Source organism: Fusarium sambucinum, chromosome I (assembly GCF_050947815.1).
Source record: "Fusarium sambucinum isolate potato_lamoka chromosome I, whole genome shotgun sequence".
NCBI lineage: Eukaryota > Fungi > Ascomycota > Sordariomycetes > Hypocreales > Nectriaceae > Fusarium > Fusarium sambucinum.
This window is the reverse complement of record NC_139294.1, coordinates 4076171-4092862: the sequence shown is the minus strand read 5'-3', so window position 1 is coordinate 4092862 and position 16692 is coordinate 4076171. Positions and strand designations below refer to the sequence as shown.

General features: G+C 48.7%; 7 protein-coding genes across 7 annotated transcripts; 3 read left to right on the top strand and 4 right to left on the bottom strand.

The window, feature by feature from the left end:
• Positions 1–543: 543 nt before the first annotated feature.
• FSST1_004048 (N-terminal domain of NEFA-interacting nuclear protein NIP30-domain-containing protein) lies at positions 544–1298 on the top strand (the record flags this gene model as incomplete). The annotated part of the gene is made up of 2 exons (XM_083230185.1): positions 544–784; positions 841–1298. The coding sequence occupies 2 exons, from the start codon at positions 544–546 to the stop codon at positions 1296–1298; spliced, it is 699 nt and encodes a 232-aa protein (XP_083087478.1).
• Positions 1299–1578: 280 nt separating this feature from the next.
• Positions 1579–2973, bottom strand: FSST1_004047 (Tim22-complex subunit TIM54; the record flags this gene model as incomplete). The annotated part of the gene is made up of 1 exon (XM_083230184.1): positions 1579–2973. One exon carries the CDS (start codon positions 2971–2973, stop codon positions 1579–1581), a length of 1395 nt encoding a protein of 464 aa, XP_083087477.1.
• A 2270-nt stretch (positions 2974–5243) lies between these two features.
• On the top strand, positions 5244–7337 carry FSST1_004046 (serine/threonine protein kinase CBK1; the record flags this gene model as incomplete). Its single annotated transcript, XM_083230183.1, has 4 exons — positions 5244–5881; positions 5955–6455; positions 6511–6984; positions 7037–7337. 4 exons carry the CDS (start codon positions 5244–5246, stop codon positions 7335–7337), a joined length of 1914 nt encoding a protein of 637 aa, XP_083087476.1.
• A 705-nt stretch (positions 7338–8042) lies between these two features.
• Positions 8043–8765, bottom strand: FSST1_004045 (spliceosome assembly protein PRP11; the record flags this gene model as incomplete). Its single annotated transcript, XM_083230182.1, has 1 exon — positions 8043–8765. The coding sequence occupies one exon, from the start codon at positions 8763–8765 to the stop codon at positions 8043–8045; it is 723 nt and encodes a 240-aa protein (XP_083087475.1).
• A 305-nt stretch (positions 8766–9070) lies between these two features.
• Positions 9071–10482, bottom strand: FSST1_004044 (pyridoxal phosphate-dependent transferase; the record flags this gene model as incomplete). The annotated part of the gene is made up of 3 exons (XM_083230181.1): positions 9071–9676; positions 9725–10217; positions 10271–10482. 3 exons carry the CDS (start codon positions 10480–10482, stop codon positions 9071–9073), a joined length of 1311 nt encoding a protein of 436 aa, XP_083087474.1.
• A 1283-nt stretch (positions 10483–11765) lies between these two features.
• FSST1_004043 (RNA-binding GTPase NUG1) lies at positions 11766–13437 on the top strand (the record flags this gene model as incomplete). The annotated part of the gene is made up of 2 exons (XM_083230180.1): positions 11766–11793; positions 11849–13437. The coding sequence occupies 2 exons, from the start codon at positions 11766–11768 to the stop codon at positions 13435–13437; spliced, it is 1617 nt and encodes a 538-aa protein (XP_083087473.1).
• Positions 13438–13685: 248 nt separating this feature from the next.
• FSST1_004042 (exosome catalytic subunit DIS3) lies at positions 13686–16691 on the bottom strand (the record flags this gene model as incomplete). The annotated part of the gene is made up of 1 exon (XM_083230179.1): positions 13686–16691. The coding sequence occupies one exon, from the start codon at positions 16689–16691 to the stop codon at positions 13686–13688; it is 3006 nt and encodes a 1001-aa protein (XP_083087472.1).
• Between the last annotated feature and the right edge of the window lies 1 nt (position 16692).

Sequence of the window (16692 nt, the reverse complement as noted above, 5' to 3'; positions counted from 1 at the left end):
AACGATTCAACAATCCCGATGTATTTTTCAGCTCTTGAAAGCTGTTTTTAGGTAGCTGGTTTTTGTGTACTTTGTGCGCAAATAAAAAAAAGGTGTTAGAAGCATTTTTCATTGCTCTTGTGCATGCAACGGGTTGGACAAGACGATTTGCATGAAGGTGGATTTGTAACATAGCTGAGGTAGGTGTCTAAGCAGAACACGAGCTGAAGCGGTATCGCATCCAGCTGTCTTGCTCTATTTTCTTCTGCAAGAAGTTTCTTGCTTACAGTTTTACTCAAACAATAAGAATAACATTGCAAACACACATATTACTTTGTGCCTCTATGGTGATGACTTGTGAGTTGGTGTCATTTTCACAGATTTGCTCACGCCGCGGACGGTAGATTATCGGTTATGCTGTTGGTACATGCGAGAGCAGTGCCTGAGTTTGACGAATATTGACCTTCGTTTCCTTCGTACATTGATTTCGATACCTTGGTTGTGACCTTACTCCCGCACGTTCTGACTGTGACAGGCGCCACGACTCATCCCTTCCATTAAACCATGTCCAACCGCTTTGTGTCTGTAGGCAAAATTGACTCGTCAGGCGAAATATCTACGGAGGCGAAGAGCACGGAATCAAGCGCAACACAGCAGCCTCTCCACAGCTCTACAAAACTGAAAGAATGGGAAGCCGTTCAGGAACAACTGGAAGCTGAAAGGAAAAGACGTGAAGAGCAGCGCATCAAGTTGGCCACAGGAGAGGGTGAAAAGAGCTTATACGATGTACTCCAAGCAAACAAAGGTCAGTTTCTCCTCCAAGATATGATATCATACTTGGCAATTAACATACAACAACAGCGGCGAAGCAAGCAGAGTTCGAAGAACAAAGTAAACTACGTAACCAGTTCCGCGCGCTGGACGATGATGAGATAGAGTTCCTGGACGAGGTACGCGCAAAGAAACGCGCCGAGGAGGAACGCGTGAAGCGGGAGACAGAGGAGGGTCTCAAAGCCTTTCGCGAGCGGCAAAAGGGCGATGCCGTTCACGACGGGCCTGCTGATGCTCAAGAAGGCGGCGAATCGTGGGAGATTGGCCGGAAGCGGAAGCGCAACAAGGAAAAGGAAGTCAAGGGTTTAAGGCGCAAGGTTAGCGCTGTAGAGGAAACCGGCAAGGAAGATCTGGAACCAGCAGAAACCACGGAGCAGGACGGTGAAAAGGAGTTGAAGCCCAAAGCTACAACTCAAACTGCCTCGAAGCCGCCTGAAAAGAAGGGGTTGGGGTTAGTGAGTTATGGGAGTGACTCCGATGATGACTGAACATGCCACAACTTATTGAACATCGACACACTACAAACAACGAGAGCCGGCACATTGGGATCGTTGAAACAGCAGATCATGAACAGATACCGCCATATGCTATATCAAAGATGTACAACGGATCCTCGCTTCGCCTACCAAGGTATAATATAGATACATACATGCATATAGTCCTTTGATCATAAGATGCTCCCTTGAGTGATTGGAATAATAGTACAGAAAAAACTACACAGCGGTTTGGCCAAGCCGCGCCCCTTTTCAAATCTCACAGACACGCCTTTTACTCATCGCTGTCCACGTCGCCAACATTAGGCCGCATGGGTTTGGCGGTCACTGATTCAACAGTCCAGTTCCACAAGCTGCGGAAGCTTCCCTTGATCCAACCCTCAACCTCGGCCTCGGAAACCTTGACTTGAGCAGCGCGAGCCTCGACCTCAGGAGTCATCTCGAAACGTCGCATGCGCTGCGCCAGACGAGGGTCAATGACAATTGGGGCAGGCCAGATCTTCTCCTTGGGAGGCTGAGCAGGAGTGGTCGCAGTGTTATCGTCGTCCGTCTTGGCGGGTTCCTCAGTCTTCCACACTGACTTGACCCAGTCATTCTCCTCGTGCTTGAGGACGAGCTGTTGCTCGTATTGACCGTCGGCCTCGCGCCATTCACGAGAGGAGGCGGCGAAGCACACGGCGGCGACTTCGCGGCCGATCTCATCGGCGAGCTTGCGGCGATTGAAGAAGCGGTTCAGACGAACGAAAGTGTGACGGAAGCCGAGGCGGTGGGGGAGAGGAATGGGGTTTGAAGGAGAGAATTCGGCGGGAACCTGGGCAGGGAGGCTGGCGAGAGGGTAGTCGGTGGTGGTGTTGTAAGGCACTGGTTGGGGCGGTCGCTCGGGCTTCTTCTCCTCGTCTTTTTTCTCCTCCTCCTTAGTCTCCTCCTTATTCTCCTCGGCTTGTTCACCCTCAACCTTGGGGGTGTCGACAGCTGGTTCGATAGCCGCAGGTTTCGTTTCTGTCTCGGGCTTCGCAGGAGCATCAAGTGGACCGAGCCAGCCTTCGTGTAAACCTCTCATATACTCCTTCCATGTGTGCAAGCCAAAGACGATGTCGCCCTGGACGCCCTCATATTCTGGTATATTGTTTTTCTTTCTCAAAGCCGCTGTTATAGCCTCGTCTGTTTGTAAATCCTCCTCGGTTGGTCGCTCATGCTGCCTTCTTTGCCGACGAATCTTTTCTGCCACAGCGGCTCTCACGTCGCCCTGCTGCCTTCCTTGGACGAACTCCCAGTCAAGACCAGAGGCGGCCAGAACCGGCTTCGCATACTCGATGAAGTGATCCTGCGCAACACGCAGACCGTCCCCAGGGGGTGATTCGAGGTAGATTGTCAGCTTGCGAGGAAGATGGCTTGCTGAGGGGATTAAATCGGTTGCAAGAGGAGCGACGACATGCTTCCACTTGGCTGTGGCCCTCTTCTTCTCGCGCTTGTCGTAGATAATAGCCGCTGAGATGGAACCAGTGATGGCCCAAAAGATGAGCCAGTTTCGTGACGGGAGTTTTCGAGGGAGATTTGGTAGGCCCATCATTCGAAGAGCTGGATTCTGTTGCGGTTTAGGACTAGGGGCCTTGTATGTTGCGCCGGTGCTAGCAGCAGGCTGCTGCGCCGGAGGATTAGAGTCGGCCATTGTGTAAGTATGTTACCGCAACCCTGAATGAAAAGGCAGGAAAGGTTGATCGTCGAGATCTTCAAACCGTTTGAACCGCGGGGCAGCGAGCGTCGAGATATCGGCTTCACCATTTAGCTCGGACCGCTGGAGAAAAAAAAACCGACGATAAGCAGCTCCGATAAGGTCCGGTGGTCGGGATGGAAATACTGTGGCTCCGGGTTGATATAATAGACGAAGGGCAGTCAATGACTATGAGTATTGTGTTTATTTTGATACAAGACAACAGATCTGATTACAATTCGGTTTCTAGTTCATTCAGAATTATATCGTATATGGTATCTTAGTAGGCACTTCATAGGTACGGACTTCACTACAAATGTTTTTCTAAAAATTAAAAAAGACTAGATGGGTGGTTTTGTACATAGGCCGCTTCAACTTGTTTATTAGTTGCTCTCGACAATACTGTCTGGCGCTTGACGAGATACACATACTGGTACTAGGTTTGAAAGCAAACATGAATTGAGCATGTGACCATTGACTGAATTTGTTTGGACCAGATCGGTATCAACAGTACTCCCAATTTTGACATGTTCAAGGATCCCTGGCAAATTGCCATGTGGGAAGTGCAAGCGACAGTTGGGTGTTACAGAAGCCGAGCAAGGTATGGTAAAGCTCCATTTGTACTTGATTTAGGGTTGCATTAATAAAGCAAAGATGCTATCCGAAATGATTCAAGTAATTAGATATCTCAGGAAACAGATGACATGTTGTCAGAGTTCATCTACTTGTGACAACATGTTACTGTCGAGGCTGCAAACCAAGGAAGGAAAGCTGTTGATAGGTACTAAGGTTATTCAAGGGTTAGAAATGTGGAGGATGCTGCGACATACAAGTGACAGGTTCACCTGAGGCTCAGGAATAATATAATAGCAGTAGAAACATGCATATCCGTCCGTACAGCGACAAATCCGACATCAATCTGGGGAAACACAGCGGACAGGGATTCGGCCCCTGAGAGATCTCCAGTACAGCAAAGCAAGGACAAGCCCAGAAGCAACTCTGCAGACGCGCTACAGAGTTTAAGAACCGATGACAGAGATGAGGACTAGAGAGAAACAGGAAGATGGTCAGTTCACGATCGATTCACCACCAGCACCGCTTGCCGGTGCCGAGCTAGGTTGTGGCGAAGGCATAGATGGGCTATTAGTCTAATAGTCAGGAGTTCCATATCAACCTTTTGACCACTACCTCTAACATACCCAGCATCCTATAAGGGGAAGACAGAAAAGTTAACATTGTAGCTTAATTTAGGATACAATGAACAAGTCAAAAGTGATGCAGAGTAACACAAACTGACCCATCAATTCATTAGCCAAGTTTCCTTGTGTGAGGATAAGGTTGCTCTTAGAGCCCTATGTTTCGTGACATACCGTCTCATTGCATCGATTAGACTTTGCGAAGCCCCCCCATCAAATTAGCCAAGTTTCCCAATAAAAACTGCCTGTAGTAGCAGGTAGGTACCTAGTTAGGTGTCCATGCCTACCTAACCTCCTATGGACCAGACCGCCCGGTCCTGTTTAGCCCCCTCGGAATGCCTCCCCTCAGCTGGCTGCCACACTGCCAACTGTCAACCCCAGCCGGGCCAAAACCAATGGAAACGTAGGTTTCATGCTTTGAGCGTTTGCCTCCCCAAACATGGGCGATAATTAAATCCCTGCGAGTTCGTTCGACTCGACTCAGTACTGTGCAGTGAAGAAGTAGCACCATCTACTAAGAAGTTACCACACCTGACCAGGTAGATCAGTATTGCTAACTTGGGCTAGGTGCAGTACGTCCGTCTACAAATATTTCCCTACTACTTTATCGCCTTTTTTCCAGCTTGCTATGCTCGTCTAATCCAAGACCATTTACCGTCCACTGTTTTGTTCTCTAGGTTAGTAGCTGGAGTACAGGCCAAGTTCTCTTTCTACTCCGCTAGAAGTGGTTCTGGTACTATGGACCCGACCTAGGTTGTTCTACCTTAACTCGCCTTGAGCTTGTACTTGCCTTCCTTAGCACAGCACAACAGCTCTAGGAGGTACTTGCCAATTAACCTGGCTAGTCCAGTCCCGCGCGCCGCCCCTCGCTCTCCCCTCCACAAGCCCCTGGACTGGACCCTCCCCTGAAACTTGTCCGCCATCTCGACTCCCGCCTGGCAGTCTTGATCCGATTCTTTTCACCTTTACTTTCGTTATTCGCAGACGGTATCACGGCGAAACGAGGCGATAGAGACGCTTCAACTAGACAAGATGGATCCTAACAACAGTAACAATCGCCTCTATCTCAACTTTGGCAATGGCAATGATCGTTTGACCGCCTCGGATAGGACCGCCTATCCCACTACGCCTTCGACCTTTCCCCAGCCCGTTTTCCCTTCAACGTCTGGTCAACAGTCTGGTGGATTGCAGCCTCAACAGCAGCAGCAGCAATTTGCCGGTGGTTATGCGCCCCAGGGTTACTTTAACCAGAACCAATATGCCCAGTATGGTGGCCAGCAGCCGCAGCAGAACGATTATCAGCAGGGCGCCGGGTATCAACAACGATCCAACACACCGGGCACCAACGATCCCAACACCGGTCTTGCTCATCAGTTTTCCCACCAGAATCTTGGCGGTGCTGCTCGAGGGCAGACTTACGCCCGAGGCCCTTCGTCGGGTCAGCGTCCCCGAACTGCTGGCAGTTCAGGACAGCAGCCTGGTTACAACTACATGAACGCCCCTCCCATGCCTACCCAATCCTCCGCCACCGGTGAGGAATTCCAACGAGCACCGGAACGAAATCCCGATAGATATGGCACCAACGCCAACAGCAACCAGAAGAAGTGCTCCCAGCTTGCTGCCGACTTTTTCAAGGACAGTGTCAAGAGAGCACGCGAGCGCAACCAAAGGTACGGAACAGTAACACAACATCTGCCGCCGTCGCTTTTAAGCATATGTAACTAACTCACGACAAACCAACAGACAGAGCGAACTGGAGCAAAAACTTCAAGATCCTACCCAGGGTGCGGCCAGACGCGAGCAACTCTGGTCCACCGCTGGCAGGAAAGAAGGCCAGTACCTACGTTTCTTGCGTACCAAGGACAAGCCCGAGAACTACAACACCGTCAAGATCATCGGAAAGGGTGCCTTCGGAGAGGTCAAACTTGTGCAAAAGAAGGGAGATGGCAAGGTTTATGCCATGAAGTCACTCATCAAGACCGAAATGTTCAAGAAGGATCAGCTTGCCCACGTTCGATCAGAACGAGACATTCTCGCCGAGTCGGACAGTCCATGGGTTGTCAAGCTATACACCACCTTCCAGGACTCGTACTTCCTATACATGCTAATGGAGTTCTTGCCTGGTGGAGATCTCATGACGATGCTGATCAAGTACGAAATCTTCTCCGAAGATATTACTCGCTTCTACATTGCAGAGATTGTTCTTGCCATCGAAGCTGTGCACAAGCTAGGTTTCATCCATCGGTATGTACCACATTGTGCCACTGCACTCCCTGAAACCTGTCTAACCCTGAAACAGTGACATTAAGCCCGACAATATTCTTCTTGACCGAGGCGGTCACGTCAAGCTCACCGATTTCGGTCTGTCAACAGGTTTCCATAGACTTCATGACAACAACTATTACCAGCAGCTCCTCCAAGGAAGGTCTAACAAGCCGCGCGACCGTAACTCTGTTGCCATTGATCAGATTAACCTTACGGTCAGCAACCGATCTCAGATCAACGACTGGCGACGATCCCGAAGACTGATGGCTTACTCAACTGTTGGAACCCCTGACTACATCGCCCCTGAGATTTTCACCGGACACGGCTACACCTTTGACTGCGATTGGTGGTCACTGGGCACTATCATGTTCGAGTGTTTGGTTGGCTGGCCCCCATTCTGTGCCGAGGATAGCCATGACACCTACCGCAAGATTGTGAACTGGAGACAGACGCTCTACTTCCCTGACGATATAACACTCGGCACTGATGCGGAGCACCTGATCCGAAGGTAAGATATTTGTTATATCAACATGAATGACGCAGCTACTAACATCAATCAGCATGGTCTGTAACACAGAGAACCGTCTTGGTCGTGGTGGCGCGCATGAAATTAAGAGCCATGCTTTCTTCCGTGGCGTCGAGTTTGACAGCCTGCGCCGTATCCGCGCACCTTTCGAGCCTCGCCTCACTTCCAACATTGACACTACATACTTCCCTACCGACGAGATTGACCAGACTGATAATGCTACTGTCCTGAAGGCTCAGGCCATCCAGTCAGGCCGACAGGTTGAGGAGTCTCCCGAGATGAGCTTGCCCTTCATTGGTTACACATTCAAGCGGTTTGATAACAACTTCCGGTAAATGGAAAGACATTCGGGCTGCGAAACAATTTCATCCGCGAAGGAGACTTGCTGGTGTGGACAGGCTTCTCTTAGCTACCATTGGAACAGAGGTGATGCACGAGCATAAATATGTCGGCGATCGAGCAGCTGTTTGTGGCATGATGAGGCTAAACAACTCTTGTATAGCAAAGCCTGGTCTTTGTTATTGATCTTTCCGCTATTTTGATACATCTTTTGATGTAACTATGATTGCAGGGCAGGTCTAGAAGGAACGCATGCAAACGGAGGGTTAAGACGGTTACGGCATGCGATTTGCATTATAGGGGAATGTAAAAAAAAATGAGATTTCAGTCATTGCCATACAAAGTCAATAATAATCAACAGAACCAGAAGCGGCGTTTGAGTAATTTGTATTTGTAGATGAAGACTGTGCTCATCGATGAGTAACTTCCTGCAAGAACGTATTTTAAATCAATGGTCTGCTATTCTCTTGGTAGGTCTTGAGTAGTGAACTGTATTTCTGAAGCCCTACCGATCCAACCTGAATAGCATTCGCCAATACACTGCATCAAAACAACCCTTTATGCTGCTTGCCCTTGTATTTGATGACCGAACACGAGATCATTATTTGAAAATCCTTGAACGCCGTACCGTGACCAGAAACCCCCCTTGTTGACTCCCAATGTACAAATGACTACAACAGAGGGTGTATAAATATGTATCATTACCTCCGCATTGCCTGTCCGGGAGCGGCATTGAAACGCTCCTCACGTTCTGTCATAAACATAACTTGGATCCAATACTCCTTGGCATCCGGGTCCCAAAAGGCGAACTGTTTGTCCTCGCGCTTGTCGAGCTCACGCGCTGGGATCTTGAAACCCACTGTCTCGTAGGGCTCGGCGGCGACGAGTAGATACTGGAAGTTCTTGTCGGGCTCCTCGATGTGCTGGGTGAAGGCATTCATGACTTGCCACTTGGGTGATGTCTCTGGTGTTGCGTCGGGGTACTGGAGCTGGAAGAGCAGACCCTGCTGCCGAGAGACTGGGTCACGAATCTTTGTGATCTTGTACCCTGGGCGACCGATCTTGACGATATTACGACGTTGCGCAAAGCCTGCGCCCGTGACACCGATGGGCAGGCCAGTAGCTGGGTCAACAGCACCCTGACGGCCTTCTTTCTGCTCGCGGGCAGCGCGACGGGCGAGGTTGGTCTGATGCTTCTTTCCTTGAGTATGGGCGAGATAAGAGCCATCATTTTGGTGTACAGTAAGACACAGACGGCACTCGAATGAGCCAACGTGGTTCTTGAAGAAGTAAGGGTCCTTGTCAAGGTCAATGGTCTCGAGGGCGAGCTTGCGAAGACGTTCGCGACGGTCGGCATTTGTGGCGGATTGAGAAGCGACACCACCACCGCCGAATTTTGAGCCGGCACGATTTTGGAAGTCCATGGCGGTTTAGGTAAATGCGATGAGATGAGGGTGAGTATTATTGGAGTTTGGGTCGAAGTTAATTTGCGCGAAGCTGAGATGGAAAGACGAGCGCGGTTGTATGCGTAAAGGATGGATACTATTGAGTTGAAATGGGTTACTGAGATACAGAATTATGTGGAGAATTTCAAACTGCGCCAGACCAATCAGCGCCTAGAATTGTATACTTCAATATGTGCCTGGATTCGATTATACACCTTCGACATAATAACTGACTCTTGAAACTCTTGAACAGGTACAGAAACAAAAAAAAATGGTAATTGGCTCTAGAGCTTCACGAGGTCTGCATGCTTGGATACCCACGACTCAACACAGTCGACAAACCTGTCAAACTCAGCTGTTGGTGTTCCAAGCACCAGAGCAATGAACCCTCTACGGACAATCCAAAAACCTTCTTCCATCATATCAAACCAAAAGAGGTCTCTCAAAGTATCAACCTCTTCAATCTCTCCTGAACGTACAATCATGCGATCACCGTGCGTGGTGAAATGCACTCCCATGATTGTACCAATACCGGTGAAGACTACTCTTGTACCCTCCGTTACTGCATTGAGCCGTTCCCTGAGCTCATCACCGAACTTTGTAAACTCTGTTGCGACATCAGGCGTGTAGATCTTAGTCAATCCAGCATATCCAGCGTGCGTCACCAGAGTGTTGTTGTTGAAAGTGCCCGAATGGGAGAGGGCATTTGGAGACCGAGGGTCGAACGCCGCCATGATATCCGCTCTGCCGCCGAAAGCACCAAAAGCGAGACCTCCACCGAGGTATTTGCCAAAAGTTTTGAGGTCTGGCTTGAGACCTCCAAGTTCCGAGATGCCTCCCCCAGAAAGACGGGAAGTCATGACTTCGTCCATGATGAACAAGACGCCAGCCTGCCCGCCGTTAGTACAAAACCACAATGTGACTTGAGTAGAACTCACTTTGGCAGCAATCTCTTGTATTCCTTGAAGGAATTTAGGCATCCCTGGTAGGCCACCTCCAGAGCCCTGCATTCCTTCTATCAAGACAGCAGCGACGTCGTCACTCTTGATGGCGGCACGAGCACTATCAAGATCGTTATACCTGGCTACTATCCAGTCATCCATGTCCACATTGTTAGCTTCTGGCTTTCCTCCCTTAAAGCCAATGACTGCGCCGTGGTAACCTCCACTGAAAGTCACCACTCTTCTCTTCTTCGTAAAAGCTCGCGCAGCTGCTAGAGCATGGATGTTGGCCTCGGTACCCGAGTTACAGAAGCGAACATGCTCAATATTGAAGCGACTGCAAAGCTCGCGAGCGAATAACTGCTCTTGCGCCGTGTTGCCACCTACATTCATGCCGACATTGTCCAACACATGTTTAATCGCCGATATGATGACGGGATTGGAATGTCCATAGAGAGCTGCCGTGAACTCCCCAGTCAGATCTGTATATCTGTATAGATTTTTAGTTCAAGCTATGTTGATTCAATTTATTAGATCACTTACACGTGCCCATCTTCAGACGTAACCTCGTGCCCTTGGCCAGACTTGATGACAACCGGGAAAGGGCTCGCGTGAAGAACGGTTCTTGTGTTCCCGCCTGGCATTGATTTGATAGCTTCTTCATGTAAGTCCTTGGATCGTGGGTTGCGTGCAACATATTTATCTATGGCAGCGTCGAGTTTCGTCTGAATTCGCAGGGTGAGGTCTGAAGACATAGCTGCTATATTCGATCAAGGTAAATTATACGGCGATAGCTTCAAGATTTAAGTAAAGAAAGATAGAGACTCGTTTGGACTATTAGATCATGTTGTAGTCAGTCATGATACTAAATATAGTGACTTTCGCATCTCGGGATGAAGTGACATTGACAGTGATAGCGATGTCGATGAATGATAATACCAGAGTAGCTTTCGGGTTCCTAGTATCGGGTTTCGGGTTTGGTTCCGTTCAAGTCCAGCCATCCATCAATGAGGCCTGCTGGTATTTACTTTAGTCTGACCAGGCTTTGAGATACTTGTATATCTATATCTACTAAGGTATATATGAACCAATCTGATACTTCTTCAATCAGCGTGATATACCGCATTTCCTCAAGATAACTTATAGTTAGTGTCTCTTAGAAGTACCATGAAGTTAAGAAACCATAGCAAAATTGACATTTCTAGTAGTTTTAAATAGAATTACATACAGTAGCTCCTGACTACTATGCATTCCGGGGATATAGGTACAGCTAAACACACGGCTTGGATGTAAAAGAGAACATTCTTATCTTGGTAGATACTTACCTACCTAGGTAGGTAGGTATATCTACTACTAAGGTAGGTACTAATTGAAGATAGAGGTAAGTACAGGTAGGTAAGGTACTAAGGTACTAATGTAGGTAGGTAGATATACTGGGGGTACAGTGGGCGCGCAAAAGTTCCGACCTGACCCTAAAATCCTCACCAAAAACTATAACTTTTAACTGCAATTTAAATATAACTATAAAATAGCTATAAGTTTAATAAAAATCTAGTATAATAATTAAGCCTTTTCTCTCTATATATAAATTTTAAAAGAATTTATATAAAGTTTATTTCTATTTTAAATAAAGGTTTATAAATAGAAAACCACTTTAGAAATAAATCTAGTATAAATCTAGTATTAAAATTTAACCCTCTTATTTATAAAATTTATATCTAGCTCTATAATAGCCTAAAATATAAAATTTCTTAAGAATATAGTATTTAACTTAATAAATTATTATATAAAAAATACTATATAATTCTTTTTATTTTATAAGTATATTTTAAAAGGGATTTAAAAAGTAGATATTAGTGGTTTTTAGCAGAGAATTTTAAAATAGGTTAGAACTTTTGCACGTAACTGTACGTACCTTTACAAAGTGGGGGGGAAAGGCGGTCTGAAAAATAAATCGGCAGAATGAAGCCATCCCACTTAATTTTTCAAACTTTTGGTCGAGATTCTTCATAGACATAACCAAGTCAGAAATTTCAAAATGGCCGGCTCAATCACCAAACCCAAGAGTAAGTCGCTAACATATAGCACTCCTCAAAGAAATTCATGTTTAACATCTTGTAGAACCCAAGTCCAAGCGAACTCCCGTTCGTCTTCGCCACAAGATCCAAAAGGCTTCTGCCGCAAAGCAAAAGAAGGAGCGCAAGCTCGCAAAGAAGAACCCAGAATGGCGAACAAAGCTAAAGAAGGATCCCGGTATCCCTAACCTCTTCCCATACAAGCAACAAGTGCTGGAAGAGATAGAATCCAATCGAATCAAGAAGGCAGAGCTGGCGCAAAAAAGAAAGGAAATGATCAAGGCTGCGAAGACTGGCGCCACCGACGATAATGCCATGGCCGGTGTTCAAGACGATGATGCTGATCAGATGGAGGAGGACGATCTAGATGAAGATATCGACGAGTCAAACCCCATGGCTGCTCTTATCGCCAGTGCTCGCGCTGCTGCTGCTACTTATGATCGCCAGCTGGCCAACGACGACATGGACGAGGATGACGAGAGTGATTCCGACAACGATCACGGCCCTGAGATGTCAATTGGGGAAGCTTCCTCAAGGAAGACTTACGACCGGGTCTTCAAGCAGGTTGTAGAGCAAGCTGATGTCGTCCTTTACGTCCTCGACGCGCGCGACCCCGAGGGTACCCGTTCTCGTGAGGTTGAGCGTCAGATCATGGCCTCGCCAGAAAAACGTCTAATCCTCATAATCAACAAGTGTGATTTGATCCCTCCCAAGGTTCTCCGAGACTGGCTTGTCTACCTGCGCCGTTACTTCCCTACACTGCCCCTCCGAGCTTCTGGCGCTGCTCCCAACGCACACACTTTCAACCACCGCGACTTGACTGTTCAGAGCACCTCTGCTACACTCTTCAAGGCCCTCAAGAGCTTTGCCGCTAGCCGACAACTCAAGCGTGCTGTTTCAGTCGGTGTTATTGGTTACCCTAACGTGGGTAAGAGCTCAGTCATCAACGCTCTTCTTTCAAGGATGAGCGGAAAGGGTGGTAGCTCTTCAAAGGCCTGCCCTGCCGGTGCAGAGGCTGGTGTTACCACGAGTATTCGATCAGTCAAGATTGACAGCAAGCTTACTCTTCTCGACTCCCCCGGTGTCGTTTTCCCCTCGTCCTCTTCGACACAGTCTGCCGGCCTAGTCTCCCTCAAGAACGCTACCGAAGCACATGCTCATCTCGTCCTTCTCAACGCTGTTCCTCCCAAGCAGATCGACGACCCTGTCCCTGCTGTCACCCTTCTCTTGAAACGCCTTTCTGCTTCTCCCGATCTCATGCAGAAACTCACAAATGTCTACGACATTCCTGCCCTACTACCTAACCGTGCTGACGGCGATTTCACGACCGATTTCCTTGTTCAGGTCGCCCGCAAGCGAGGTCGTCTAGGTCGCGGTGGCATCCCCAACCTTCCTGCCGCCGCTATGACAGTTGTTACTGACTGGCGAGACGGTCGCATCCAGGGATGGGTTGAGCCTCCCGTTCTTGCTGTCGGGTCTACAGCCACCGCTGCCAAGCCAACCATCAAGAACGCTGGCGAGAATGAGGTCGCCCCTGATCAGAAGCAGATTGTCACCGAGTGGGCTGCCGAATTCAAGCTCGAGGGTCTTTGGGGCGACAGCAGCGCCGATGTAAACGAGGCAATGGAGCAGTAAAGAGAGAGAGAAAGGCTTTTTGGCGGTTTATTGGCAAAATTGACGGACGATTTCACATGAGTTCTTCACTGGAAAGTTTGGCGTTTCAAGGATGGCTGTTAGAACGGTTTAGATCCGTGCATATACATTCGTAAAATAAAAAAACTATCTGTCTACCCAAAAACTCCTACATGGCATCTATGACCAAGTGACTCGTAGATTATGCATTATGCCGTATACCTCCTATCAGAATCAACTTTTTGTCTTGTCTATGCTTCGATCAATTCCATCTTGACACCCCGCTTGCCGGTCATCTCATCCTTTTCATCACGGACTCTAACCCTGACCTTCTGGAATAGCTCGACCTTGATCTCTCGGCTTCCCGTGGTGGTAAGTGTGTAAGTCTCAGCATCGTACTCAGCCTCTGGCTCGGGCTCAGCGAGATCTCTCAGCCGGATCAGACCCTCAGTACCAAAGCGTGGAACAAGGACGACGAAGCCGTTGCTGAAAATCTTCATAACGAACGCATCTTCCTCAGCGACCTTGCCCTTGAGAGCTTGGCCGACGTAGTAGGCGATACTGGCACGACCTGCCATTTGGGCATTGCGATGTCTGACGTTAATGTTCTTGCAGACGGCCTCGAGGCGTCCTCGGCTGCGAACGTTGGGGTGAATGGCTTCGTAATCAATGGCGGCGGCGAGCTGTCGATGAGCAAGCAGATCGGCGTAACGACGAATGGGAGATGTGAAATGAGTATAAATCTCTGACGCAAGACCGTAATGGCGGAACTCGGGATAGGCTTGGGTACCAGAGCAGAAATACTCGGCGCTCATCATGCAACGAGTGGCCATAATACGCACAAGAGTGTTGAAAAAGGGCTCCTTAGGGTCAACGCATTGATCCAGAGAATCAGCAAGAGCCTTGCTGGAATCAGTGCGCAATTCCATACTGCGCTTAGTGCGCAATTGGTTCGACAACTCGTCGAAATTGGTTTTCGGAGGAGCGCCGTGGCGACGCAGGATAGCAGTTTGAGGGAAGGCCTCGTAGATCTTGGCTGCGACGCTGATGTTGGCGAAAAGCATGAACTCTTCGACGAGGGAGTTGGTGTCAAGAAGCTGCTTTGTCTTGACGTCAATGGGGTCAGATGTCTCGGATTCAGTCTGCACCTTGACTTCTGGGGAAGAAAGGCTCAAAGCGCCAGCCTCCATTCGCTTCTTCTTGAGTTTCTTGGAGAGCATGAGGAGCATGCGCATACCCTTAGTAAGATCGTCCTGCTGGGAATCATCGTCGATTCGCAATTGGGCCTGTTCGTAGCTGAAAGCTTCTCGTGATTTGATGACAGACTTTGTGAAGCGAACATTGACGATGTCAGCATTGTCATTCAACTCCCAGAGTACAGAAAATGCAAACCGCTCAACATAAGGCTTGAGCGAGCACAAATCTGTACCTAGCAGCGGAGGAAGCATGTCAATACGTTTGTCCACTAGATAGACAGTGGTACCTCGGATACTGGCTTCAGTGTCCATGGCATTGGCGGGCTTGACAAAGTTGGAGACGTCAGCAATGTGGACACCAACTTCGTAGTTTCCATTAGGCAGTTGTTTTGCATGGAGGGCGTCGTCAATGTCCTGGCAGCCAACAGGATCGATACTGCAGATAAGGAGCCCTCGAAGATCCTCTCTCTGCCTCCAGCCAGGATCGTCCATGCTTGTAGGCACTCTCCAGTCGTGTCCCTCTTTGGGAAGGCAGTCCAACACGGTCTTGGGGAATGGCCGATACTGGACATCCCACTCAAGCAATAGAGCCTCAGTCTCGGCAGACTTGGTCTCTAGCTCACCCAAAGACCGCACAAAGTGTCCAATAGGATGCCTGGAGTCACGCTCCCAACCATCAATGGTTACCAAAAGACGTTTGCCGAGAAGATCGGCCACCTGCCGTGTACGGAGACGAATCTTTGGAATCTTCTTGTCCATAGGGATGAGGAAGACGCTGTCTTGCTTACGACCTTGGCTAGAAGCCTTGCTCGCCGACGAAGGGTCGATATGTCCAACGTATTGACGCCAGTTACGCTTGACTACACCAACAACCTTGGCTGTGGGCTGGGGCTTGCTCTCGGAAGCACTCTTCTGGGTCTTCTTGACCTGTTCCTGAAGAGCTTTACGCTCCTTTTCCGAAACAAAATCTTGGCTCTCCTCCACGTCTGCGTTCTCATTTTTGGTGATGGTATCCTCCTCAATGATTTTTGTTGAAGGCTCCTTCCACTGATCTTCAGGAAGAACCTCGACGACTACAAGGTCGCCATCAACAGATCGGTTAATGTTTTCGCGACCAAGAATCAGGAGAGGCTTTGGAAATGCCGGGACTTTGATGGAGCCCTCGAGATAGTTGTACGGCGAGACGTTGAAGATTCCCTGGTGCATCAAACCGGCCTTGACTCCAGTCATCATCTTCGACAGGGTGAAATATTCAGGATAGAGCATCTGGCCTTGCGTCTTGAACGATCCTTGGTTTTGTGCCTCTGCCACCATATCGAGGAGCCTATCGCCGTCCTCGAGACTGCCGACGTAGTCCCTTAGAGAGGATGCGTGAAGCCCGTCCTCTCTAGCTTTGCGAAGGTTCTCCCGATCATCACTAAGCATTACCACCGCTGGGACCTTTTTCGCATTTTTTGTGCTCGCAAGATGCTCGCCGTACCACTTGACAGCCTGCCGAACAGCCCTATCATTGCGATCATTGACACTCTCCTTCGTCTCTCGGTGAACAAATGTCTCAAGCCTGAAGTCGTTGAAAAAGACGTAAAACCGCTTATCCTCACTCTTCGTGAGCCCCACTAGGCGGTTGTAGAGAGGCAGTGATCGATTTCGTAGTTCCTCTAGTACTGTCTGCAAGATTATCACGTCATAAAAGGCCGAGCTCTGCTCAAAGAGATCCATCGCGTTCAGCAATGCGTTAGTATCAGGTACTAGGTAATGACCCTGAGGGAAAGCCTTGGTGCCCGCAGGTTTGTCCGAGAGGACGAAAGGCTGAGCTGTAATAAACATTAGCGGACTGTAGTACGGGGGTTTCAAGAGCTTTCTACCTTGTTGAGCAGCATTCCTGGGAGCGTCCTGAAGACAAGCCCTGCAAAGCTTCGAAGAACAAGGAATATCCGTTCGTAGGTAGACTTCTCTCACAATTTTCTGCACTTTGCCACTTCTAGTTGAGCGAACATAAACCTTGCTTGAGATATTTGAAGCCAATGAGTCGGACTCGGTTGACCGTTTTAAGCTCGCCATC